We start from the raw sequence: 25,782 nt of genomic DNA on the forward strand, positions 1-25,782 counted from the left end.
GAAGCATTGCAAGGAAATGGTTATTTGTAATGAGTCTGTGTTGCAATACTTATTGTTATTTTTAACCATATAAGTTGTATAATTAAAATAAAACTTAAAGCAGTAAGAACATTTAGAATTCATATGCATTTCTTATGCAATTCAACTGATTCATATGCATTTGGTTTTTGCAGAAGTAAGACTTCAAGAAATTTCAGTTTGACAAGGTCTCAGATGTAAAAGGTTATTTAGAGATCAAAAGATATTTATGATGACCAAAGGTTTAGGTTTTGTCGAGCTTTTATTTTGGCTAACAGATTTACAACTATAGTCAAATAAAAATATTTGTGTTCTGCTTATCTTTCAAGTGTTATGTGCACTTTGATTTTTTGCAAAAGGATCTTTCTTAATTGTGGTTGTTGATTCTACAGAAGCTTTACTATTTTTAAGAATTATTTGCTGAGTTTCTTTTAGTCTTAGGAAGAGAATTAATAAATCAAATACCTAACTAATCCAAATGTTTTAAATGAGAGCAGAGTAAACTTTTATTTCGCAGAATTCTTTTCATAAAGAATTCTGCAAAATAAAAATTGAGTTATAGGAAGAAAATTAATGAATAAATCAAATATCTAGCTAATCTAAATGTTTTAAATGAGAGCATTGTTAATTTTTATGTTGCAGAATTTCCAACAGTAACTGGATTAATAGTCGGCACACACATTTGCATATTAAAACCACTCAAGTATGTTTATGTTAATAGGTCATCAAATCATTCAATTATTATCCAAATGGTGTGTAATAAAAGTAGAAAGTTCATTGATGTTGTTGCAAAATGGAATGGTAGCATACATGATGTAAGGATTTTAAGAAAACTTAGTAAAAAAGTTATTGATAATATTCTTAAAGGTTTACTACTTGGTGATTCATGTTTTTGTTGGTTGCTTACACCATATCTAAGTCCAACTACAGCAGCTCAATGTCAGTATGATATTTAATATATAAATAGTTTTAATGAACAAGTGTTTGGAAGGTGGAAAAGAAATTTGAACAACCCCAAGTTGTTGCTAAAAATAACCTCCAATTTCATATATATAAAAATTAGTAAAAACACTTATCTAGATTTTTCTTCAACAAATTGTTTCTCCATCAGTAGGTTCATCAGGTAGCTTCGTGATGAACCCACTGATGGAGAAACAATTTGTTGAAGAAAAATCTAGATAAGTGTTTTCACTAATTTATCAATGCTCTGTTATTTAAGAACATTGAGCACTCTATTTTTAGAATACACCAACATAATTTATTATGAATTATCTTATTATAATAATATGAAATATTATTATGAAAAGATCGGTATAAAATATGAAACAATTAGTTCCATTAAAAATTAGAAAAGACATGGTTGCCCTCCTAGAACTTCAATGAGAATGGATATGCTAATTGCATGGATAGCAAAGAAAAATTTAACAATAACCTTAGATAAGACTGGTTGTTGAAAATATTAATTGTTTCCAGATGAACTGTACAAAAAAGACTCAATTCAAGTGGTTTAATAAACTGTCTTCAGAAAAGTAATCTCCTAATTAGTGGTATAAACATAAAAAAAAGTTTAACATTTGCAAAGCTGCTTATTAACAGCTGAAATAGTAGAATCATGTATAAATAAGGGTGAGATCTTTTGGAACTCAGCGTTATGGTCTAATGACAGTAAATTTCAAATACTTAGCTTTAAAAAAACAAAGAGTTTGGCACAGACTTTGCACTCTTTGATAGAAATCTTAAAAAAACTGTCAAGCATGGAGGTGGCTCACTTATGGTTTAAAAATGCTTTGCTTCAAATGGTGTGGGAAGGCTAATGAATATTGAAGCTTTAATCACGGGACATTCCTAAATGGCCACCACAAATCCTGGACCTTAAACCCATGGAAAATTTATGGGCAATTTTCAAAATATAAAATACCCTCTTCAAAACTAACAAATAAAAAAGAATTTTATAAGATTTTAGTGAAACATAGAATCACGTCAAAGATTGTAAAAAGCATGATATTCTCGCATTCAAAACAATAGTCATTGAAAAAACATTATACTTCTTATATATATATATATATATATATATATATATATATATATATATATATATATATATATATATATATATATATATATATATATATATATATATATATATATATATATATATATATATATATATATAGGTTTTTCAAAAGTGTTTCATGGGTCTCAAATGAAGCGAAATTACATAAAAATTTCATAAATATGAATCATTTTAATAAAAAAATATTGGTAAAAAATTATAATCCAAAAATCTTGTTAAATTCTCTTTTCTTTTTTTAAGTTAAAAAACATCATTTTCTGTCCACTAAAATCTAAAATAATAATTTAATTATAAAATAATTCATATTTTTAAAATTTTAGAGTCTGTAGCAACCCCTAAAACGTACATATATATATATTTATATGTAAATATATATATATATTTATAAGTATATGTACATGTATATGTATTTATATATATATATATATATATATATATATATATATATATATATATATATATATATATATATATATATATATATATATATATATATATATATATATATATATATATGGGCAATTCCACAAAAGTGGCGGTTGTAACATTCGACACTTTAATTTTAGGTTTATTATTAATAGCTTTAAGCTATTAATAATAAACAGAAAATGGTAATGGCCTGAAACTTACCAGAAATGTGAATTACTATTAAATAATTTAGTATGTAAAAGTTACAGCATTAAAGTCTTGATGGTCGTAACGCTTACTTTTTAACACCAAACAAAACAACTGTCAGACTTTATTCAGCGAACAGCATGGTTAAAAAAAAATCATTTGGTGTGTGTATTTAGAACATATTGATGTTATTATATGCTGAGTTTCATAGTTTTACTTAAAGTTTTACAAGCATTTTTATCTTCTTTTTTTTCGTGACGGCCTTAACCGTGACAGTTTTAACAAAAACTCAAATGCTTAAAAACAACAAATAAAATGACACAATCAATGATGTAAATAAAAATGTATAAATCATTATTAACAACTGTGTATATTATGTTAAAAAAATGCACTATAACATTATCAAACTTTTCAGTTATGGATACACAATACAATTTTTAATGCAACACAACAGAACTGTAAATAAGCATCAAAACATGTTTATACAACCCTTACAAATCTAAAACCATGCTATGGTATGATTAAATGATTTTTTTAAATAACTTTTTTGCTTAAAAGTATTTTTAAATTGTTAAAATAAAGAGTTTGGAGTTTAGTATGTGTTTTCATACCTTTTGGAATCGCTTAAAGATTAAAAAATATTTTACAATAAAGATATTGTATCATGAATCAATACTTATGTCAGAACAATGCACTTGTTATCAAATATTTGGAATTGAACTGTTTAGCTGTAGGTCCTGATCTAGTTTTTTTGAAAGATCTTGAGGTTGATATAAAAAGGTCAATATTAAAAAAATGGTACAAAATAGTTTTGAAAAAGATAAACTATATATATTGTTTACTATGCGTTCTGTCAACATTTTCGTCACATTCAGCTTCATTGATACTTTTGTAATTTTTTTCCACTCCAAGTATTAACCGTAAAATCTTGTTGTTTATCTCTTTAGAATCAATGTTTTTTGGAGTTAGAATGGCTTTTTCTGATAATGTATCTATCTCTTCGGGTAATATTCTTTCATCAAAGATGTCATTAATAAGATTGTGGCTAAGACACTGATGTGGTAATTCTATTTTTTCATCATCGTTTTGTTCTATTTCGCCATTGCCACTTTGCAGTAGGAATTCAACCCATCCAGGCGCCTTCAAGTGCGCTCACATGTTTTGTGTTAATTTAAGTTTTTAATATGCAATATGCAATTAGCTGCTGTTAGAGGCACTGGGAAATTGAATGCAAAATGACCTGACTTCGTTACCTAGTTGGAAGTAAACAGTTTGAAATTCTGTTAGATGTACGGCTAAGCACTATATAGTATGTGATCGCATTTCTATATTGTAGCCGAATATTGGCCGCGCAACTTTTGGCGGACTAACATAGCGTGCATCCAAATGGGCCAAAATTTTGTCATATTCAGGTTGTTCCTGGCGCTGTTGCTTTTGTTGAATTTTTATTGCTGTATTGTCAGGTTCCTTGTAGATATACTTGTATAGGTACTTAATCGATGTGATGGTAGCACAAATTTTGACGTTGATGTGACAGTTGTACTTTGCTAGTAAGTATTTGTAGGGCACCTCCTTCGATTAACGGCTCGCCCATATTTTGTGTCAATATAGCAACCTGTATCCTTTCTGTAGTATTCTGGATAACCATCAGTATCCAGAAAAGTCATATCCTTGAATGTCTTGGGGAATCAATTTGAGCATACACCATCGATCATGCATTATGCATTAGCATTTGTTGTACATTAAACTCTGTGCATCATCATAGTTGCTACAATTTTGTGCAGACGGTTTTCTGACTCTGGATCTGGGATTTCAGCACTGATAATATGATTGGCGTCTTATGAAGTTTTTATTTTGTTGTTGGCATCCATAATGAATAATAAATGACAGTGAGGTATGCCACGTTTTTGAAATTCAATAACGCCCATGTATGCGATGACAAGGCCAAGAATTTCGTCTTTTAAAATTTTATCCAATATTTATTTTAATTTGATATGGAATACTCTCACTACTACATCTGGCCTGTCCGATGGTGCTTGATGTGGCAAAAGATTTTCTGTAATTTCTATCCATTTTAGATTGCACTTAATCGAAAAAATAAATCTGGTTTTCCATATTTTGCTATGATGGCCATTACGTCTTGATAGGATTAAAACATTGCTCTTGGATTCCCTGGAAATGTTGAGGGTAATATAATCCTCCTTCCAACTTGGATGTCGGTAGTATCATCCGTTGCTAAATGATCTGCTAGCACGCAAAAATGTTCAGCTCGCAGTTCGGTTATATGTAGTTGATTGTAAATTAGGCGATTTTGTTCTAATCTAACGTATGCGTCCACAATGTACTGCTAAAAGAGTTTGCCAATGCGTAGAAGTGGGTTGTACTCATTTAGTCTAATCGTCAGTTGAACTATAATATTCCATTTGTGTAATGCGAGCTCATCTAATTTTGACCAAAGCTCATCTTGATGCGATTGCGCTTTGGTCAAAATTAGATGCCACCCACTTTTACTTTTTGGAAAGAGAAGCGGATAGGTGAGTGGACCACAGCAGAACTTGATATTGTCAATAAATTGTTTTTGACCACTTTTTTAATAAATTGCAAAGCTACGGGTAGGTGGTAAATCATTGTTTTCCAGCACAAATACCGCTGTTACTTTGTCCGTGATCAGCGTATTATATCATTGTTGATCCCAGTCTGGACCGATGTCAAAAACTAACTGAACCTGCGGCGCTGCATATCTCTACTCATGCGCTTATTTTTCTTCAATTTTGGCTTTATCTTTTGTCATATGAAAAGTTTTGGCTTATGGGTTTACTTGTTCAAGCAAGTGACTTATATAGAAATAGAACATCAACTGGTTATCACAGCTGGTATTTGCAGCATGTCCCATTTGTTCATCTTCTGCCACCGTCGAATCGAGAATATAGAACTGTGCATATTGACAAGTGTCTGTACCACTCGGCTGTAAAGAGCCAATTTGATGGTAAATCTGTCCATGGGTTCGAAAGCAATATGGCCCACCTCCTCGCTGTGTGTCAATATTTGCTCCTATTGAAGCCATAGCTATTGCGCTGTTGTAATGTCGAATCTTTGATCCATCTAGCAGCTGTTGTAATTCTAGTGGATAATTTTGAATTGATAAAGTAATGTGACCAAAATTGCAGCAGTCACTGTATTCGTTGTCTTTCTTATACTCAGCTGCAAAATGAAGCTATCAAGCCCTGTTAGGGCTAGTTAGCTTGTAAGATTTCTATTCTGACGTTGCTGATAATGTTGAAGTTGTTCTCGATCATTTTGCAATTGCCTCTGTCACTGTTCAGCTGATTCTGTTAGGCGCTGTATCAAATAGCATTGTCGATCATACTCGTGGGTTTGTTTGCTTTGTTCTGGCATTATCGCCAGAACAAAACAAACGAACCCACAAGTATGATTGACATTGGTATTTGATCAATATTTTTTTGAAGATTGACAATGGCGACAATCATACCACGAGAATGATTGTCGCCATTGTCGATGTCATTCACTGTCTAGTGTGAGTCATTGTCAACACTGTTCGGATGTTTCTTTTTATTGTTGAATCTTTTTTTTAATTGGGTTCAATGGCAAATCGTTTTCACTTTCCAAAGTTGACGAATAAATATAATTCATAGCTGTTATGTATTAGCTTAGCAAAAATAAAGAAATCTCTGCAGAGAATACTAAATTAATTAACATCTGAAGGCGATTATATATATCTTTTGGTTTTTCTAATAATAATTTTTTGCTTAGTAAAAATAATTTTTTGTTAGTAAAAATCCTAAAAAATTCTAAGCATTAAACTAGTGAAATGATTACAAAACGATCAAAATATTTTCGATTACGATCTAATACTTTTTCTATTAACAATCAAAAAAAGTATTAGATCGTAAAAGATTCTATTATTTAGACACATTTTTTCTTTTGCTTTATTTTATTGAATGAAAAAAGTGAACGCTAACTTTTATTAAAAAATATAATTCATAGCTGTTATGTATTAGCTTAGCAAAAATAAAGAAATCTCTGCAGAGAATACTAAATTAATTAACATCTGAAGGCGATTATATATCTTTTGGTTTTTCTAGAATGTTTCAAGGGCTAAAAGTTTGAAAGTTTGAAAAGTTCTAGAAACTTCGAGAAGTTCTAGAAACTCTGGAAAAGTTCTAGAAAGTTCAAGAAGTTCTAGAAACTTTGGAAAAGTTCTACAAAGTTCTAACGTGTTTACATTTAAAATTTGCTGCCTGTTGTCATAAGCGTCCTAGCCTAAGGGTAGGTCAGACGGACAGACGTCTCTGCTTTATCATAGAGATATAAGATCTAAACCACCATCAAATGAACATGTTTCAAAAATAATAAATAATAAGCAATAATAAATAAGTCTTTTTTCTACCTTTTTTATCCTTAAAGCCAGAGTTTACTAATATGGAGGTTTGATTATTATTAAAATTTGTGTGCTCTTTAGGCTGAAACACAATTGTCCTCCATAAATTATCCCAAAAAAGAAAAGGCCTCTATATGACTATCTGAAAAATTATTTCCAATTTGAAACTATATTAATTTGTTGAAAAGTTTTAAATTTCTTCATAAAATACTAAAAATAATAGAATAGACTTTTAAAGTTTAGTTCTTTACCCCTTTTTACCTTAAGGTCAAAAATTGTATCATTTTATGCACTTTTGTACTAAGGTGTGAGAGGCATTTAAAAATCTTTGGAAGAGAAGAAAGTGAAATGAAGATTGCAAAAGACTTTGCAATACAAATAGTTCTTGAACAACAGAGCAATATGACAATTTACATTCGAGCAGTAGTTGCTGCTTATTTGTTACAGTATCAAAATGTGGAATTAGGTAAGAAAATTATGTAATAATTTAATAAGTTGAACTGTCTTTGGTACGTAGAATAGATAAATAGAATAGATTTTATTAGTATTAAATAAATATTTTGTGGTCTTTTTGTTATCTAGAAGACATGACATAGTTTAATCTTCTTGACCAGTGTTTTAAAACATTGGTCAAGAAGATTATATTGCTTTATTGAAACAATGTTTTAAAAACTCCATTTATCTCCAATTATTCCTATAGATTTTTTTCAGGGTTATAAAATAGATGTAATATTGGTATATTAATCCAACATTGATAAATATGATAAAAAACTTTATAAGTTATTCTGCACTAGTGAAGCAAAAATGAAAAAAAATGTTGCAACCCCGCTCCAGGGTATTTTGCAACAGTGAGCAACAGGGTAAGTTACAACACAATACTTTGAAAGTAAAAGCCTTGCAGAATTCACTAAAAAATCACTAGTTAATCTGTAATTTCTATTTGACAACAAAAATTTTATAATTATAATAAAAGAAAGGAATAAAATTTAAACTAATTTGTGATTTTGATTCGTAAGTGCTTTTGAAAAAAAAGTATTGTCTTTGTCAATAATCAATAAATTAGTTTAGAAAAAATGCAAAATAAATTTTTAGGATAAGTTTTATTTTTAGGATATAATAACGCAACATTTTATTTAAAAAACAAAATAAAACAAATAAAAATGTAAAAAACAAAAACAAATGTTCAAACAAAAAAATAATTTTCTAGCAATAAACTTTCATTAAAAAAATCTGAAAGTACTTGTTGTCCATTGTTTTAAAAATAGCTAGAAAAGTGAGTAAAATCAATAGAACCTGCAGTTATTTCATAATTGAACTTACCCCAAACAATGCAACTTTTTGGAAACCTGGCCCCAATCCCGGCAAAATTATAAGATTTAGCAAGGGTTGATAACCGGGGCTAGAAAAAAATTTAGAATACTTTGTATATAATTTTATGCTTACTATTTATTAAATACTGGCATATATTTATATATTTTTAAACTCTAATTTACTTCCAACAAGATCGCAAGCAACCACTATTAAGTTATGAGTTACTTTGAAATAGAGGGTAGGGTTAAAAACCTAGGAAACAGTTAACTGAAGACTTGAAAAGTTAAAGATTGTATTAAAAAAGAAAACATGAAGATGGGTAAGAGTTATAACCTTTTTTTGATGTGCAAGGGAAAAAACTTGATTAATAAAAGTTTAATAATAATAAGATTAATATAGGGATAGATTCAGTAATAGGATGCAACTTGTTCGTTGCATTCTATTACTGTATCTATCCCTTTATAATCCTTTATTAAGTCGAGCGAGAATGAGTTTTGGTTTATTGTAATAAAGATGAAAGCTCATTTGAGCATTGACCTTGATAGTATTTGTAGAAAAAGATAGAAATGCAACCTTGCCACTATGGGAGAGTTGCTCAAGCTTGGCGTATAAAGCAGGTCTAATTACATTTACAATTTACTTTTAGTATTCGTCTAAGCAATCAAAAAGCAAAGACTTTTTGTCAAGACAAGAGTATTAAGATGAGTTGTCAACAAATAGAGCCACTTTAGATGTAAAAATTTCATAAAGATTGTTATTATAAGTAAGAAACAATACAGAAGCAAAGATAAAACCTTGTGGTACCCTTAAAGTTACTTGAAATGAAGTAGAGTGTAAGCCTTCAAGAATAACTTTAATACTGCAGTTCAAAATCTCAAAATTTTTATGTAAAGAAATTAATTGCAGAGTGAAGACTAATCGTAGGATAGTTGGAGAGATCAAATTGTTTTCTAGAGTTTTTAAAAATTGGAACCACTTATTTAGCACATTTTAATAGTTTAGAAAAAATTGAAAAGAGTTCTGGAGAACACTTCTTTAAGACTATGATGGAAATCTTGTTTGAAGCACTAACTATAGAAGTGTTAAATTGAAAATTTACTTTTTAGATTAACATTGGAAGTCATTTAGATGTTTAACAATGGGTTAACCTGTTTAACTGGTATAACAGGAAGAATATGGCCTTTAGATTCAATAGTCAGGTTAGTGGAAAAGTTCTTTCCAAATATCTCTACCCTATTCTAGGGAAATGTAAAAAGACCAGACCCATGAATAAGAGACTAAATGTTAGAATTACTTTAGTTAATGACACTGTTGAAGACTTTCCAAAAGTCTCTAGAACCTAACATCTGAAATAAGATACAAGATTTAGTAGATTGAATATAACAGAATTTAATATTGGACAAGACCCTTTTACATTGGCTTCTTGCAATAATAAAAGGCCATTTGTTCTTAAGAGAGATGTTCTTGTAAGAAAGGTGAAAAAAAAAAAAATGAATACTGTGTAATAGCAACTGCTCAAGATGGTGAAAAATGTGGATTAGAATGAGGCTTGACTTAAAATTGAAGAAAAAGAATAAAGCTTTCAAGCTTTTATTCCAGAAGGAATAAAAGTCTCCAAGATGCGCATTTATGCATACGTATTGTAGGTATATATGTTTGTTATTTATTTAGATGCTGGCATACAATATCCTTTTAAGAAACTTTAGTATTTATATGATGTAGTATTTGCCGAAAGAGAAGATGATCAAATGCATGTGTGTTGTGACTAATAAGATAAGAAAAGGGGGCATAATCTAATTTAAAGAATAATAAATTTTTAATAGACAGATTAAAAAAAACGCTGTGCTCAATAATGTTTGCTATAGAAGATTAAATTTGATTTAGGTAATTGATTTAGGTATCAGTACGTAGAGAGGTAGCAGCTTCAGAAAAAAATGGTTGCGGTAGAAGTAAAAAAACTTGAAGAAAGTGCCTTACATATGGTATAAGTGAGCTTTCGTTAAGAAAAGAAAATGCTCTTGATTGTATATATTAGAGAAACAGCATAAAGGAGGAAGGCTAAAGTCTAATTATGATGATGATGATAAAGATCATGAAGATCATGATGGTAATTATGATTATGTTGATCATGTTGATCATAATGATGTTTATACATGCATATATATACAAAATAAAACATGAATTTTGAATAAAAAAAAAAACTTTGGGATGTATAAATGTTTATGCAGGTCCTGTCACAAACCTGGCACTGGCTATAATTTATCGAACCCCAACAAAACCTAGTCAAATTTCAACCCCGGCCGCTTACTACACCGTATATGATTTATTGAACCACGACAAAACCTAGTCAAATTTCAACCCTGGCCGCTTACTACTCCGTAAACATCATGATCACTCTAATCAACGTATATAATAATTTATATAAAATAAATCACAAAGAGCTCAAACTTTTTGAGCTTTTTGTGTTTGAAAAATATTTTTTTAACATACCATGATTTTACTATGGTCATAATTCTCTAAGTTTACAGTAAAACCTAAAACACTTTGAAAATGAAAATTAGAATTTTATATAAAAAAAAAAAAAAAGAAATACCAACAACTAGGGATAATTCTTTTACTTATTTTGATGTAAAAACGCAAATTACTTTTAAGCGTAAATTACTTTACATAATTCATATTAAAATATATAATTTACTTACCTTTAAAAGTTTTTTTTTTTTCCACATAAATTAAGTTTAGTATTTTAGATGAGTAACTGTTTCTTGAAAAAGTAATTTATTTTTACAAAAGTAATTTGCATAAAAAGACTACTTTTACTTGCAAACTTACTTTTAATGGTAAGTTGTGTAAAGTAATTTACTTTGAATAGTAATTTTTGTTATAATTATGTAAGAAATTTACATTGAAATATAATTTATTTTTAATATGTTAAAAAAGTTATTTATGAAGTAATATTACGTAAATATAATATTTGCAGTAGTGGTAAAGCGCTCGCTTTATAGGCGAGAGGTTCCGAGTTCAATCCCCACCACGTCCCTGGTAGTACCGCGCTCAACTTGTTTCTCCGCGCAGCGGCCTTGTTCGTCAAGGTTTGTATTTTGGAGTTATAGAGTTGAGAGAGGGTTATAACCACTTTTAAGTAGCCTCCTCATCTGTAGTGGCCTTCTCAGCCTTGAGGAGGTGAATAACAAAAAAAAAATTTTTATATTTTTTTAAGTAACTTAGCATAGACAGCTTACTTAAAATTTGAAAAAATTGTTATTTACAATTACAAATAAAAGTAAATTTTATCTTTGAAGCATAATTTCTTACTACGCTACTGGTTGCTACCTATGCATGCAAACATTGACTAAGTCACTGTTCTGTTAGAGGGCAGTTTTTTTTCTTTATATTTATATTCTACAGTTTTTTTCTTTATATTTGTCTTTTCAATCAAGTATTTTGTTATGGTAATATGACACAATATAACATATTTTATATCCGCAAGTATATTGACTGCTAAACAGTTTTTAACAAAATTATAAGTCATAACTATATGATATAATCTATCTGCTAAAAGAAGTGTTTGTCAGATCTTTTATTATGTTTTATTATATTAATAACTATTCAGACAATAATTATTCCAGTTAGTCATTTCCAGAAATAACATTAATTTTGGTTAGATTGATTTTTAACAACAACCACGCCGAATACAGGAAGCAAAAATACAATACTTAGAACAAAATCACAAAATGCAGAGCCATTTCCAAAGCAAGAATAATAAACCAGCAGTCTTTTAAAACAAATTAAAAATTAATATTTCACACCTTTAAATAATTGATGTAAATAACATCAAGATTAATTTTTTTTTTTAATTAAAGTAAAAAAACTTTAATTAACAAAAAGTTCCTTGTCCAAAATCTTGAAGCAAAAGTTAATTAACTCTTTTTTCGTGAATAAGTAATTGAATGATGCAGACTTCATTGTTTAAATTTGTCAAAGAATAATGAAGAAAATTTGTTTAAGTTTTTTTAAGTGATTTTAGGCTTTAAGGTCATTGGTATTTTTCAAATGATGTTTTCAAATATTTTTTTTCTAAGTTAATTTGGTCATTGATTATTGTTTTTTTTTATTGATCAAAGACAATCTTTAATGCAGTGGCAGATTTTTTATTTTCATAAATTTTTTTTCCGAGTTAGCTGTTACAAATAATTGCAATTTCCTATTATAAAATATACAAATGGCTACAAGCAGAAAACAAAAAATTGCAAAGCCCAAAACAACCTGTAAATAATATTGTCAACATGTCATTAAACATTTATGTTTAGTGTTGTGGAGGTAGGTGGAGGGGGAAGGGTAAGATGAATTAGAACAAAGGTTGACTTGTTCTAATTCATCTTACCCTTATCCTACTTAGGGCCCTTAAAGTCTGGGGAAATTCTTGAGCAGGTGAGCATTTTTCATATCAAAGTGACAAAAATACCATACCAATGCAAAGCATCCTCTTAAAAAGTAAGCAGCTCCCAAATCTGTGGGGCTTGGGGTTATAGCTTTCCCTCCTTTGTTTTTAGATAATAAAAAAATTTACACAAAAAACTTGTAAAAAAGAACAAACAAATATGCCAATTAAGCCTTTCAAATTTTTTGACTGTATAACTTTTTGTGTAAACATTATGCGTCTTCTGCTTAATGCCATGTTTCGGTTTTGTCTAAATTCAAGACCTTTACAATGGTTGGCCAGAATTGAATATTTTTGAGATGGTTTGATTTAAGGAATGGTTTTTATAGCCAAAACTATCATGGAACAAAACTAAAGAGGGTTTTAATCATGAGCAGAAACCTGTTATTGATATTTTTTAAGTTTACAGGGAAGAAATACCTAAAACTGTGCAGACCAAATGTCGCCGCAAAGTAAATGTTAATTACTTAAAGTTTTACTTTTTTGCATTACTGTTGTACAAGATCCTTTCAAGGTTATTGTAGAATATAAGTAAATTTATTTATTTATTAAATAAAAATTACTTTTAATTTACTTTACAAATTATATAAAATGTAAGGTTATGTAATTTAAATTTTATTTTATATAATTTATTTTAAATAAAAATTTTTTATTACTTTTAAAATAAAAAATCCCAATTTAAAAAAATTAAAAAAAATTTTATTTGTAAATTTAATTTACAACTAGTAGCATATATTATTTAATTTTCATATGAAAGTACATCTAAAGGTAAATTACTTTTTGATGTAATCTTTTACATAACTTACCTTTGAAAGTAAAAATTTTACTTTCAAAACAACTTTTACTTTATAATTTACATTATAAAGTAAAAGTCGTTTCAAAAAAATTGATTATTCTTTCGTAAATGTAAATTTATTTATATTTCCGAAAGAGTAATAAATTAAACATTTAAAATTAATTATTTCATTTACTTTTTTTATAAAAAGTATAATGTAAAAGGACCATCCCTATCAATAACTTTTGAAGTTCCTAATTTGTTACCGTAAGTTTTTTATTGCTGGTATGGTTTAATTATAGTCATATAATGTAAAAAGTTACTTCTGTTGCAACTAGCCCCCATCTTTCCTGCATAGGTTTTTTATTTTTTTTAAAGATATTAAAATGAATTCTAATGAACTATCAAATTGTGATATTTTATTTTTTCAATAAAAAATTTAAAAATTTGTAAAATAATTTTTTTATTAATAGTTGAATTATTAACTAAATTTAAACAAAATTATGAGTTATAATCTAAGCTGTAATCTAAGTTATAAACAACTTGTTTTCTACTTTAAAACAACAGTCTTTCTTAGCTTTCTAAAAGGTATATTTTACATGTCAAAGTAATTATTTGTTTTTCTGTAGGTTCAGGCTTTATTGCTTAAGACCACACTGCTTACAATTCACTTTTAAACTCAAATATATTTCCAAAATAATGCTTACAATCCACTTTTAAACTCTAATATATTTTCAACACAATTACAATGCTTACAATTCACTTTTAATGAATTTTAACACGGAAATTTAAATTTTATTGGAAGAGGTGGTTTTAAACCAAAAAAATTAATCGATGATCAAATCGAAGAAACACTAACATGGATTGAAAATGAATTTCAGTTGACATTGGTGGCCATTAAAACAAGGATATTAAGACAGTTAAGTATTAGCGTCAGCACAACCACAATCGCCAATTACCTTGAAGGCAGACTATTTTCATTTTAAAAAGTTCACAAGGAGCCTTCTACAATGAATAATAATGAAAACAAACAAAAAAGAGCTGAATATGTTAGAAACATTAACGAACACATCACAAATGGTAATTAGATAGTTAGGTTTGGATGAAACAAATTTAATCTTTTTTGTAGAAAAACGCAAACAGTGGAAAAGAGCAATAATGAAAATATCTTTTTTAAAAGGTGCAAACATACATTTGATTGTAGCTATATCAACAACAAATGTTGTCATGATGGAAATTCGCAAAGAATCATTTAAAGCAGATTTTTGTAACGAGTGGATATTGGCTTTGTTTAACCAGTGGGTTACAATCCAGGAATGGTTTAGAAGACTTGGTCGTCGTAACAGACAATGCTCCATGTCAGGCTCGTTTGGAAAGGGTGTTTGAAAGTTCACCTGCTCAGTTGTTATGATAAGGATCCTACAGCCCAATGTTAAACCTAGTGGAAGCTGCTATCTGGTCCAAAATAAAAATAAACGTTAAAAATGTTATTCATATCCCACCTGTAATCGGTGCTGGGATTATGGAACAACGAATGCAGTATTTAGAAAGAATTGTTACTGCGGCAAAAAATACAATAATGAGAGGTGATTGTACACGCACTGTACATATGACCACGCATTACGCAACGATTTTAAATATGGAAGATGTCCAAGTTAGTGCTTAACTGAATATTGCAATGATTTTTAATGACGTTGTTTAAATTTAAATTTTAAATTTTTATGTAAATAAATTATTTGTGTTTTATTTATTATTCATCAACTCAATTAAACTTTTGACTCATTTAAACTTTTAAACTCATGAAACTCAATTAAATTTTTGACAAACAAAAATATAAGAAAGTTTTAATTGACACACATAAGGATTTTTCCAGTTACCGCCTAAACCTCAAATGCCTTTCATGACTTTTTATATTTTATTGATATTATTTTATTACTTTCAGCCTTAAATTACAAAGTATATTAGGATTACAAATTTCAAAATACCAAGAACTTTGTATTCTTTATATTTTTTTCAATTACAACTTTCTTCTTCTAAATTACATCTTACGTTTCCTTATTACATCTTTCATCTTCTCAATTACATCTTATGTTTCTTAATTACAACTTTCATCTTCTCAATTACATCTTATGTTTCTTAATTACATCTTTCAAGTTCTCAATTACATCTTATGTTTCTTAATTACATCTTTCAAGTCCTCAATTACATCTTACGCTTCTTAATTACAACTTTTAAGTTCTCAATTACATCTTATGTTTCTTAATTACAACTTTCATTTTCTCAATTACATCTTATGTTTCTTAATTACATCTTTCAAGTTCTCAACTACATCTTATGTTTCTTAATTACAACTTTCAAGTTCTCAATTACATCTTATGTTTCTTAATTATAACTTTCAAGTTCTCAATTACATCTTATGTTTCTTAATTACAACTTTCAAGTTCTCAATTACATCTTGATAAGGTGTAGTACAATAATGCTAGTTCAATTATAAAAGCAAAAAATCACAAAACTACAGTTTAACTTTACAAAAAATAATTGGAAGAGGAGCAAGTAATAATAGTTACAGGCGCTTTTTGACATTCAAGTTACATGGGTTTTTTGACATTCAAGATCGTATAAAATATGTCAAATTTTGACATATTTTACGTAATCTTTACAGTTTGTATATATAAGCTAGATACTTTTTTTAGTTCTGATTCTTTATTTACAATCAAATTGATTATTGAGTTAAAGAACTTCATGTATGTTGTATTAATTATTTTTATTTTTCATCATGTAATTTATCATGAAAATTAACTGATTTTGATATTATCATTTAAAAATGGCATTAATGGTTTCATTTATTTGATCATATTGTCTTAACTACTGATAATACAAAAAAAGAATTAAATGTCGAAGGGATGTTTTATAATCAATATATTATTTATATTCAAGATGCAATGTTTTATAATCAATATGTTATTTATATTCAAGATGCAAAGTAGTACTTAAAATTTAAATGACTCATCAACAAAAATAACTGAATGGACAGGTATTATTAGGGTTTATGAAGGATTATATGATAATTGATCAATCATCAGAAGTAACATGGATGCTGTATGAAAAACTATTTAATGAGAGTATTATTGCTACTAAAACTGGAGATTTTGCCATACAAAAAGAGTTGACTAAAAAATCACCAAATCTAATCAAAAAAGCATATGTACTATTCATTCATACATAATTGGGAGTATTTGGTTTTTAAAACAACTTTTTTGGTGTCTAATAGATTATAGACTAAAAATTGAAAAAATAAGACCACTTTATGAAACTATAAGTAATGCAAGAGACTGGGTTATTACTAAAATAAAATAAATCACTGGACTACAATTAGATAAATGATGGAGAGAAAGGGTGAACATCTACAACAGAATCATAGATTTTTTCCTCAAGAATAAATTTCTACCAATAAAAATTAATGCACTCCTATCGACAAAGTTAGCATGTTATATTCTCAAATCAGTGTGATAATTAGCATAGTTTCCAACCTAAGATTCAAATCAACAAATTTTATGAGTTATGCTGTAATGGTTTTTTTTTTTTAATATTATTACAAATATGCCATGGAGTCAACCACACTCTGACGGGGTTAAAATCCTTTTGCTTGAACATATTTTAAAAATCTGTTTCAATTTACTAAAATATAAAATATTTTTAATTGAAAATTAAAAATATTTTATATTGTATTTAAATTGAAAATTGTTATATCAGAAAAAATTGATTGCAAAATTTGCGTTTTAATAATATATAAAAGCATTGGGTTTTAAAACTTCTTTTTTAATTTTACTTGTTTTTGTTGAAAGCTACGTGGTTTAAATCAAAACATTTTTATGTATTTATCGAAATAAACTTTTAAATTCTATTAGCTATTTGCAGTTCATCATGTAATAAACATCTTATATAAAATGTAATAAAATTTAATAAAATTTGACGGTCTTAAGTTCAATCGAGCATAGTTTAAGGAAAAGAATACTTTTTTTAATTTGTAGTTTTTTCACTAGATAATTAAATTAATTCTTATGTCAATTAAAGAGAGTCATAAGCTATGAGTCAAAAGCTACGAGTCAAAAGGTTAAAATGGTTAAAAAAGTTTTAAATTTTAAAGATATTCATAGCATATATGATATCAAATAAAAGAGTGAGAATTTTTAAAAAACTTAATACTTTCAAATATATATATATATATATATATATATATATATATATATATATATATATATATATATATATATATATATATACACATACATATATGCAATCAATGTGTACATCAAAGGTGGCGATATCTGGAAATGCTTCTGGTCTTTAAATTTTTAGTCTTTTAAAAACCGTAAACTCTGTTTTTATCACTTAACTCAATAGCTGTTATTCAATAAAAAGTTATTTATATTGATCTTGAGTTATGATATAATTTCTCATTATATTATAACTATTCTTCTTCTTCTTATTTTTATTATTAAAAATTATGATTTAAATGATTTTTTTTATAAATTATCCAACTAGAAAATTAAAGCTTTTTTGTACACCACTGTATATATATATATATATATATATATATATATATATATATATATATATATATATATATATATATATATATATATATATATATATATATATATACACAGACAGTGGTGTGCAAAATAATAGGTAATAATAAGAATAATGCATTTATTACATCAGAATTATGAATTTGCTTGACATAAACGCGAGAATTCCAAATATATTTCTAACCCCACTTTCTTATGTATGTTGTTTGCTGGTGATATAACAAGTTTGTGCATGTATTTATTTGATTTTTGATCACTTTAATTTTTGAACACTTTAATTTAAGGTGTGCAAAATAATAAGTAATGTATATTAAAAATTAAATTATTTACAATAATAATTTAATTTGTTTACTTAAAAAATGAATACAGTTACTATGAAATTTGTTGAATTACCATGAAAATATTTATTTTTTTAGAAGAAATGAAAAAAGGTTAAAAAAAAGAAGAAAAATGGGACGTAACGTACATTGTTATGAAGATAAAAGTAATTTAATCGAAATTTTACGAAACCAGGGTAAATTTTTGAAAGAAATTTCAAATTTAATGGGCTGTTCAATTAATATGGTATGCAATCCAATTTTTTTTAAAAATACACCTAAAACACATGGTTGAAAGAGGAAAACATCTAGAAGAGATGACAAAAATATTGTTCTTTATTCCAAAAGAAATCCTTTTTTAACGTCAATAGAAATAAAAACTACTCTTGGCCTGCAAATTGATACTTCGACAGTTAGAAAAAGGCTTACTCAACAATATGTTAAAGCCAAAGTACCAAAGAAGTGTACTTTGTATTTTACTTTAATATTATTTTATCACCAAATGATATTAAAAACAGAAAAGATTTTGCTAGGAAAGACATGGGCTGGCCATCTTCAAAATGGCAAAATATTCTTTGGTCAGATGAGACAAATATTAACTTGTTTGGGTCAGATGTACTAAAAAAATATGTCAGAAGATCAAAAAGAAATGAATATAATCTTTGATATACCGTCAAATCGGTTAAACATGGTGGTAGAAATATTAAAATATGGAGTTGCTTCTCATATTATGGAGTAGGTCCCCTTTTTTGGATCAAAGAAAATATGAACAAAGAAATATATTTAAATATACTGGAGAATGTTATGCTACCCTTTGCAGAAAAAAAACTTGCCTTTGAATTGGGTCTATTAACAAGATAATGACCCAAAGCAAAGGCAGTAAAAAATTGGTTTCATAACAAGAAAATTCGGATTTTGAAGTGACCAGCCCAATCAACGTACATAAATCCGATAGAAAATCTGTGGGCACATGTTAAAAATGAATTATTAAAACTTCCTAAGACCAAAAATAAAGACGAGCATTGGAAAAACATTAAATACATTTGGAAAAACATTCCAATAAGTACATTCCAAAAATTAGTTAATATCATGCCGAAAAAATGTGCAGCGATAATTGCGAATAAAGGGTATAAAACCAAATATTAATAAACCATAAGTAACTTAAATTTTTACTTATTATTGTTCGTTATTTCCTAGAAAATATGTATATATGTAAAATATGTACTTAATTTTAATTTACCTATTTTTTTGCACAGTAGATATTTTTTTAAATAATCTAATTATATAGGCTACTAAACAAATTTTGTTTTTTAATTGTTTCCTTACATTAAATATATTAGTTATTAAATGAAATAGTTGTAGAATAACTACTTAAATAAATTAGATTAGTATCAAGTACTTGTTTTGTACAAAAAGTCAAATTATTTAACAATTACTTATTATTTTGCACACCACTATATATATATATATATATATATATATATATATATATATATATATATATATAATATATATATATATATATATATATATATATATATATATATATATATATATATATATATATATATATATATATATATATATATATATATATATATGTATATATATATATATCTGTGTGTGTGTGTGTGTGGGTGTGGGTGTGTCACTTTGTCAAGTGAAGTGACTGTCTGTTACCTTGTCAAATGAAGTTATTTTTTAGAATTATAGTCCTGCTATAAGGGTTAGAAAGCATATACAAAAATTGTATATGCTTTCTAACCCTTCTCGAGCATTATTTCCCCATCAACCACAGCCTGCAAAAAGTATTTAACAAAAACTCAATTAAGATCAGTTATTCTTGTATGCCAAACATCAACTCCATAAATGGTTCTCACAATACAAAATTTTATACAATGATAATAATATAATAAGAAAAAGAAATTTACAAATGCATTAATAAATCTGCTTGTCCATTGAGCAACATTAATTCTAATAAATCTGAATACAAAGACAAAATATATATTGGCTCTATTGCACTCTCTTTTAAAGATAGTTACACAAACCATTTAAAATCATTTAATGTCAATAAATATAAACTGGAATTGTAATATTTCAGGCCGGAATGCCGTAATTTCTTTTTTACTTTTTTTTTTAAGTCTTGTGACATAGACTGTTTAAATTAAATCAAAAATCATTGTCCTACAAGGCAATGAAGAACTGTACATAAACCTAGGTAAAAAATACTAAATTCTTAACAAACACAGTGTTTTAAATACTAAATTTTAACAAACTCATAATTTTAGGGAAAGCTACAGTTAAGCGGTCCAAAATAATTTTATTTTTTTGATTGTTGTGCTCTTGTCAGTGTAGGGTTTTTAAACATTAGAAATTGTAATTGAAATAATAAAATAAAAAAGATCGCTGTCCTATGCGATCTTTTTTATTTTATTATTAAAAAGTACACTTCCTTGTAGCAGCAGGCTATAAGATAGTCAATGTAGCAACACTTTCTTGCAGCTGCAGGTTATTAGATTATGGGTGTAGCAGTACTGCTTTGTAGCAGCAGGCTATAAGATGTACTAAAGTCGATGTGCTAAAGCCAATAAAAATTTTAATTTTTCTATGGAAATGTCACCATTTGAGCAAGTCTCCACAGGAAACGCAACATGCAAAAAAATGTTTTTGACCGCTTAACTGTAGCTTTGGCTAATTTTGTGTGCAGTATTCACTTATGCAAGGAAAACCACAATATTTCTAAAAGTTTAGAAATATTGTGGTTTTTCTAAAGTATGTCAACCTGGTACTCAAAAGAAGCGAAATTATATTAAAACGTCAAAAATAATAATCAATTTACATAAAAAACATGGTTAAAAAATTTTTTTTTTTTAAAAACTTAAAAATATTGACTTTTTTTATTTTTATCTTAAAAACAATAGTTTTTAGGTGATTATTTCTGAAAAAAATATTTTTATGTAAATTGATTTATTTTTATGTAAATTATTTTTGAAGTTTTTACATAATTTTGCTTCTTTTGAGTACCAGGTTGACATACTTTAGAAAAACTTTTTTTTCAAAAAAAAATTTTAAACCTAGTGTTTTTGTATTAAAGAAAACACATTTAGTTAAGTGCAGTAGACTATTTTAAAAGAAGTTGTTTTTTGAACCACCCTAATATATATATATATATATATATATATATATATATATATATATATATATATATATATATATATATATATATATATATATATATATATATATATATATATATATGTATATATATATATATATATATATATATATATATATATATATATATATATATATATATATATATATATATATATATATATATATATATATATATATAAACCGTTTAATTAAATTAATAAAATTACGGTGGAACGAGTTTTGACGTTACAAAAACAAAACAAAACAAAAACAAAAAGACGTCAAAGGTATTTAGTGTCAAATAAGGATAGTAAAAATTTCTTTGAATGCCGGCACTTTGATATTATTTCATATCTTTTATTAAGTAAGTTTCCTCCTTTATATGATAATATATGAAATTTCTTGCGGAGACAAAGATTACAAAGTTTTGATGCTTGGTTGTAGGGCTTGCATCGTGCTATTATTTTCCATGTAACAACAGGTTTTATATTTTTCGATTTTAGCTTCCATATTTCTTTGGAAAGTTCAGTGTCATTTTTATATTTGGGTGCATTAAAAGATTTAAGATGGTTGGCATATTAAAATTTAAAAGTTAATTTAAAAGTGGTTTCACTTATACCGAAATAAACTTTGTTTTTGAATTGAGGATCTGCAGAACTTACAGTGGCTTGGTATACGATATTGCTAGAAAGACATTGGTTATTTAACAATCAAATTTTTTTATCTACGCAGTTACATTTTTTTGATGTTTCATTTTTATGGCTTTGTAAAATTTTGTTGTTATGTGCATTTATTAGAGGCTTGACATTAGGCATGCAACTATAGCTAACCTTAATATAGTTTTGATTAAAAATTTTATGAAGTCTGTGTCCTACTGGAAAGTGTTGGTCAATTAAAGCTAAGAAGCGATTTCCAATTTTAGTTTCAACCTTTTTGCTAAACGGGGGGTTGTACCATATAATTTTACATTTGCGATGTCTTTTTTGGTTATTGTTTATTTGTGGTTGGTAGGTGAGTTTTAAATTTTATCCTGATTTCCGTAAAGCCTCTTCATACGAAAGAATGGAATTATTGAATACAGTTTTATTTACTGCCATAGTCAATAACCTTAACTCGATATTGCAAGGGATTTCTTTTATTATATTAGGTGGATGGTTTGAATCAGAATGAACACAAATAAGTTGGTTATTAGGTTTACAATATGGTTGATAAGAACTGTCAATCAGGTTCAATGTTACATCAAGGTAATTGACAATTTTAATACTATATTGGTTGGAGATAAGTAGGTTGTTACTTTTAAAAATATGTGTAAAATGCTTTTTGATTTTTTCCATTTGTTTTCAAAAATAGCAAGTCCGTCGTCACAATATAAGCCAAAATTATTTTTATCGTAATGTTGAGAGAGCTGAAACAATATAAAAATACCGAACAATTCGCAAACTTCAGCTCCATCAAATGCTCCCATTGTGACATCAAATAATCCACCTCTTTTCTTTATCCAAGCTTCATCGTTTTTAAAAATTAGAGATTTTCTTGCATGATATATTATTTTTTTTTTGTCATCATTTATAATAATATGTTGTTTCGCGAAACTGATTGCATTGGTAAGAGTGTTTTCATTAATAGATGGGTAAAAATCATTTATATCAAAAATTAGAAATTTGCAAAGGTGTTTATTTTCGATTTTTTTAAACCAATCTATAAAAAATTGGGTGCTTTGCCATTGATTCAACTTTAGTTTATTTTTTAATTCGTGAATAATTTTAGATAAAATAACTTTACTAATTCTTCCTACCTCGTTTTTCGAAGGATTTAAAAGGCGAATTGAAGGGTTGTTAATAAAATTATCCTTATGGTCTTTCAAAGTAAAAAAGCAGCCGGACGATCCGTTTATTTCAATATTTTTATACACTTCCTGGTGGATTAAAAGGTTTTTTCCTTCCTTATTTGTTTGATCTTTTAGTTCTGGCATCAATTTTTTGTAGGTGGAAGTAATTGTGTTTGTTAACAGTTTGTTGTATTCATCTTTAGATAATTTATACAAATTAGACGTTTTGTCTGCCTTTATTAATGTTTTATGCGACGTACGTATGGATTTTAAGTCTTTCTGAAACTTGCAGTTTACGTTGCAAAATTTTATTGATTTAATTAAGTTTATTTAATTAAGGTCTAAAGTTTATTTAATTAAGGTCTTTTTCGAAAGAACGCATTTCATTTATTTGTGGTGGGCATTTTGATGACTTGATTCCGTAGTCTGTATAATTTGAATCATTTCTTGGGTAGTGATTTATGAAAAAGAACGCCTTCCATCTCATTTTCTTTACGAGCATTTCTGTTTTGTTTAGTAGTTTTAATTTATATTCGTTTTCAGATGGAATCGGTATATTTTTGATTGAATATTTCAAGTTTATTTTTTCCATTTTGTTGACGACTTGAGAAGAGTGCTCAACTTGTAGGAGCAAATTTATACAAAATAGATAATGTATTATTATGATATAATAATAGTAATACAAATACTCTTGTGCGTTTAAGAGTGCTGAATATTATTAAATAATAGAGCAGTATTTAAAATTAAATAAATATTGCTCTATTATTTAATAATATTGAGCTCTCTTAAACGCACAAGAGTATTTGTATTATTATTATTATACCATAATAATACTTTATCTATTTTGTATATATATATATATATATATATATATATATATATATATATATATATATATATATATATATATATATATATATATTATATATATATATATATATATATATATATATATATATATATATATATATATATATATACGTATATATATATATATATATATATATATATATATATATATATATATATATATATATATATATATATATGTATATATATATATATATATATATGTATATATATATATATATATATGTATATATATATATATATATATATATATATACATACAGTATTGTGAATAAGTTTTAGACCACTTGTATTTAACACAAAATATGGAACATTTACAAACTTTTTAATGTCAAACTTCATAAAAAACTCTTAATAATTACTATGTTCTCTTTTATGCCTCAATCCCAGCCAATATTCGTCTGGGAATAGATTCATACAAGTTATTATAAAATCTTGGGGTTTGTTGTGCCATTCTCTTTGAAGTACTTCAAAACATTCTTCAGCATTTTGGTGAGCATATTCGACCTTCTTTCTGTCCAGGTAATCCCAAATATGCTCAATTATATTCAAAACTGGACTCTGGGGAGGCCAGGTCATCAAATCCAATACTCTTTCCTTTGCCATTTCATTTAAATAATTTTTTTCCACTCGGGAACAATTTTTTGGGTCATGGTCCTGCTGCAGAATAAAATTATGACCTATTTGTCTCATTCCAGATGATACAGCATGGTGCCTTAGGATATCTACATAATGTTCTCCGGTGAGTTGCCCCCATATTTTGATCACCTACTCCAGATGAAGATAAACAGCCCCAAACTTGTCAAGAGCCTCCTCTGTATTTAATAGTAGGGTTTAAACACTCGGTCTGATAGGCTACTTCAATTCTTCTTCATGCATATTGGCGTCCTTTCGTTCAAAAAATTTCGAATTCGGATTCCTCGGTGTACAGAACTCGATTAAACATTTCCTGGGCCCAATCTTTGTGTTGTTTTGCATATTTAAGTCGTTTTTCTTTATTGCCACAACTTAATAATAGTTTTTGAATTGAAACATACTCTCTTATACCCAATTTAAGTAGGTGCCGTCGAATAGAAGAGCTGACATTTTCCCCAGTTGCTGTGTTAATGTCTTTTGCCAGCTCAGTTGATGCTTTTTTTTTGTATTTCTTAAAGATAGAGTTTTTAAATATTTGTCATCTTTTGTTAGCTTTGGAGGTCTACCACTTTTCTTTCTATTTGCAAAGGAGCCAGTTTCTCTGATTTCTGTAACAGCATTCTTTGAATATCCTGTTTTGGATGTAGTTAATATGACACATCATTTTAATAAATAAACAAACAAATCCCTCATGTTTCCTTATCTATTTTGTTTATTTATTCAAAATAATATATTGTTTCAACTTTTCTTATA

At 27.3% G+C, this 25,782-nt stretch overlaps 1 protein-coding gene across 2 annotated transcripts in view; it reads left to right on the forward strand.

Annotated features, from left to right (window-relative positions):
- Window positions 1-25,782, forward strand: part of LOC100205381 (dihydroxyacetone phosphate acyltransferase) — a 148,649-nt gene that overhangs the window by 63,873 nt on the left and 58,994 nt on the right. For both annotated transcript variants that reach the window (XM_065805233.1, XM_065805232.1), the window contains exon 7: window positions 7,412-7,572. In XM_065805233.1, coding sequence (XP_065661305.1) covers window positions 7,412-7,572 — 161 coding nt within the window. The remainder of the gene's footprint in view (window positions 1-7,411; window positions 7,573-25,782) is intronic.

Source organism: Hydra vulgaris, chromosome 09, assembly GCF_038396675.1.
Source record: "Hydra vulgaris chromosome 09, alternate assembly HydraT2T_AEP".
NCBI classification, from domain to species: Eukaryota; Metazoa; Cnidaria; class Hydrozoa; order Anthoathecata; family Hydridae; genus Hydra; species Hydra vulgaris.